The 2,603-nt window shown below is 46.5% G+C and overlaps 1 protein-coding gene across 1 annotated transcript in view; it reads right to left on the bottom strand.

Annotated features, from left to right (window-relative positions):
* LOC143293039 (epidermal growth factor receptor-like) overlaps nucleotides 1–2,260 on the bottom strand; it is a 293,667-nt gene extending 291,407 nt beyond the window's left edge. Inside the window, exon 1 of the mRNA XM_076603865.1 lies at nucleotides 1,760–2,260. Coding sequence (XP_076459980.1) covers nucleotides 1,760–1,916 — 157 coding nt within the window. The 5' untranslated portion in view covers nucleotides 1,917–2,260. The remainder of the gene's footprint in view (nucleotides 1–1,759) is intronic.
* Nucleotides 2,261–2,603: the final 343 nt, after the last annotated feature.

Raw genomic sequence — 2,603 nt, 5'->3', positions numbered from 1 at the left:
GAGGGTAGGGGGGTAGAGAGGGTAGGGGGGTAGAGAGAGAGGGGGGGGTATGGAGAGAGACAGAGACAAAGACAAAGACAGAGAAAGACAGAGAGCAACAGACAGAACAGACAGAGACACAGAGACAGATTCAAATTCAGATGGGTTTATGTGTTTCGGTCACAGGCACACATAAACATAATGTGTGGGGGGTTGGGTGAGAGAGAGAGGGTGAGAGAGAGAGACAGACAGAGAGACACAGGGACAGAGAATTACCTGTCGTTTTCCACAGAGAGACAGACACAGAGAGAGAGAGATACGGATACGGATGATTTATTCATTACAGGCCAATGCCCCCTAATGAAGCGGTGTGTGAACAATGCATAATATACACAACATAACGGCGAAAACATATTATATTCGAACCCAGAACAAAACAAAAAGCATTAATTAACAGTAATAGAACACATTAGGAAGTAGGGGAGAGAGAGAGAGAAAGGGAGAGAGAGAGAGAGAAAGGGAGAGAGAGAGAGAGAAAGGGAGAGAGAGAGAGAGAGAGACGACACTGAATGGTTTTTGCAGACTTTGGCTAGCAGCCCCTATCATGACAAGTGCGCTTTGAATTTCTTTAGATAATCATTTACTACTTGGATAGGTGTCACATCATGGTAGCGGGAAGAATGAGCAATAAGAATTGAGCAATATCGAGCGTTCCTGTCTTTCAATATACTCACACTGATACTCACTGTGTAATGATTATCGAGATTTACATTTCTAAGCCAACATGTGAATGATGTTTGTGCGTGTGTTTGTGCGTCAGTGTACTAACCCGCACCTGATGTATATTTCTCTTTATGAAATAATAAAGTCATTCGGTTTGGTTTTGTTTTTTTCGACAACAAAATATATCTACTGAATATTGATTGTGAAAATCAAATAACAAACTCTACACACAACTCAGTTACCTCTATGTTTCCCACCACCAGCCTCCGTATGTAATATATACATCTTCACCGGCAATCTCAACCATTTTCACGTAATTATTATACTACGCACACACAGAGTATAGAGTGGGGAAAGCGAGAGAGAGGAGGTGAGAGAGAGGTGGGGAGAAAGAGAGAGAGAGATGTGCCCGGGGAAAAGAGTGAGAGCGAGAGTGTGAGTGTTTGTAAGAGAGAGAGAGAGACAGACAGACAGACAGACAGAGATTGGGTGAACGGTATGTGTTTGTCGAGCTCTCTAACTCCCCAACCACCCCACTCATCTCCCCTGTCACCGCCCGACCCCCACCCCCAAACCCCCCACACCTCCCCAATCCCCCGGCCCCCACCCCTCCCACACACATACACGTTTTTTCTTGTCCCATACAACATGTTCCCATACACCTGTGAAGCCCACTAAAACCCTTCCCCCCTCAAGCTACTGGAGACAACACGGATGACACATCGAGAAAGGCGACAGAAAAAAAAGTGAGGGAAAGAGAGAGACTGAGCAGGAGCGTCTTACCCCCCTCTCTCTCTCTCTCACACACACACACACACACACACACACACACGACACACACACACGACACACACATACACACACACGACACACGACACACACACACACACACTCCAACCTACGCCCCATAACAACATTTTAAAAACAAAACAAAACCAAAAAAATCCACTCACCAAACCTGCAACACAACAACACTCAGTTTCACAACCTCCTACAACAACAACAACAAAAAAAAAGAGAACAAAAATTAAAAACAAAAAACAAAAAAACCACTCACCTTTTTCATCCTCGACGTTTTCCAAGCGGTCCTGCCCCTCGACGATAGGACTCCGACTCCCACAAACCACCACCACCACCACCACCAAAACCACCCACACAACCACCAAGAACTCCGAACAAAGTCCCCTCCACACACGACCCAACACACAGGCCATGTTCCGTTTTTCAACGTTGACAACAAAACGACGAAACTGACGACGACGACGACGAAGAAGAAGAAATATTTAGGCAACTTATCCCCTCCTCCCCCACAACAATAAAAAAAAGAAGAAAAAACAAAAACAAAAACAAAAAAGAAGTAACTTCTCAAAACTTTTTTTCAAGTCGACGACAACGGCGACGACGACGACGACGACAACAACTTCATAACGTAGTCTTCTCTCTCGGTAATAGTTTAAGTGTACTCCCTCCCATGTGAACTGCCAAGAACGCCTCTGTTGCTTGCTCTCTCTCTTCTCCTCTAACTAAAAATCACCTCTCCTCTCTCTCTCTATCCCTCACACTCTTTCACCAACTGGAGCTGGTAGCGCACGAGGTTTTGCACCTTGCCTTGGTCGCACGGGCGAGCCTGTTGTATTGCCATTCGCTCGCGAATCGGGCTGCCCGCGTGCGTCGCTAGTCCGACGTCACACCATGAATAAATAATCTCCAGGCAGGGCGGCGCGCGCGCTCGAGCCGTGTTACACCCTCCCCCCCACCCCCAAAACCCACCCGCCCCCCCTCCTCCCCTATTCCCCTCTCCCCCTTTTTTTTTCTTTTCTTAAGATTTAGATTTTGGGAAGTGCTTTAATGCTATGTCAGTTTGTATGTGTGTGCGTGTTGGGAGATAGGGGCAGGTTGCA

Source organism: Babylonia areolata, chromosome 18, assembly GCF_041734735.1.
Source record: "Babylonia areolata isolate BAREFJ2019XMU chromosome 18, ASM4173473v1, whole genome shotgun sequence".
NCBI classification, from domain to species: domain Eukaryota; kingdom Metazoa; phylum Mollusca; class Gastropoda; order Neogastropoda; family Buccinidae; genus Babylonia; species Babylonia areolata.
The sequence above is the reverse complement of the archived record's forward strand: the minus strand, read 5'-3'. Positions and strand labels throughout refer to the sequence as shown.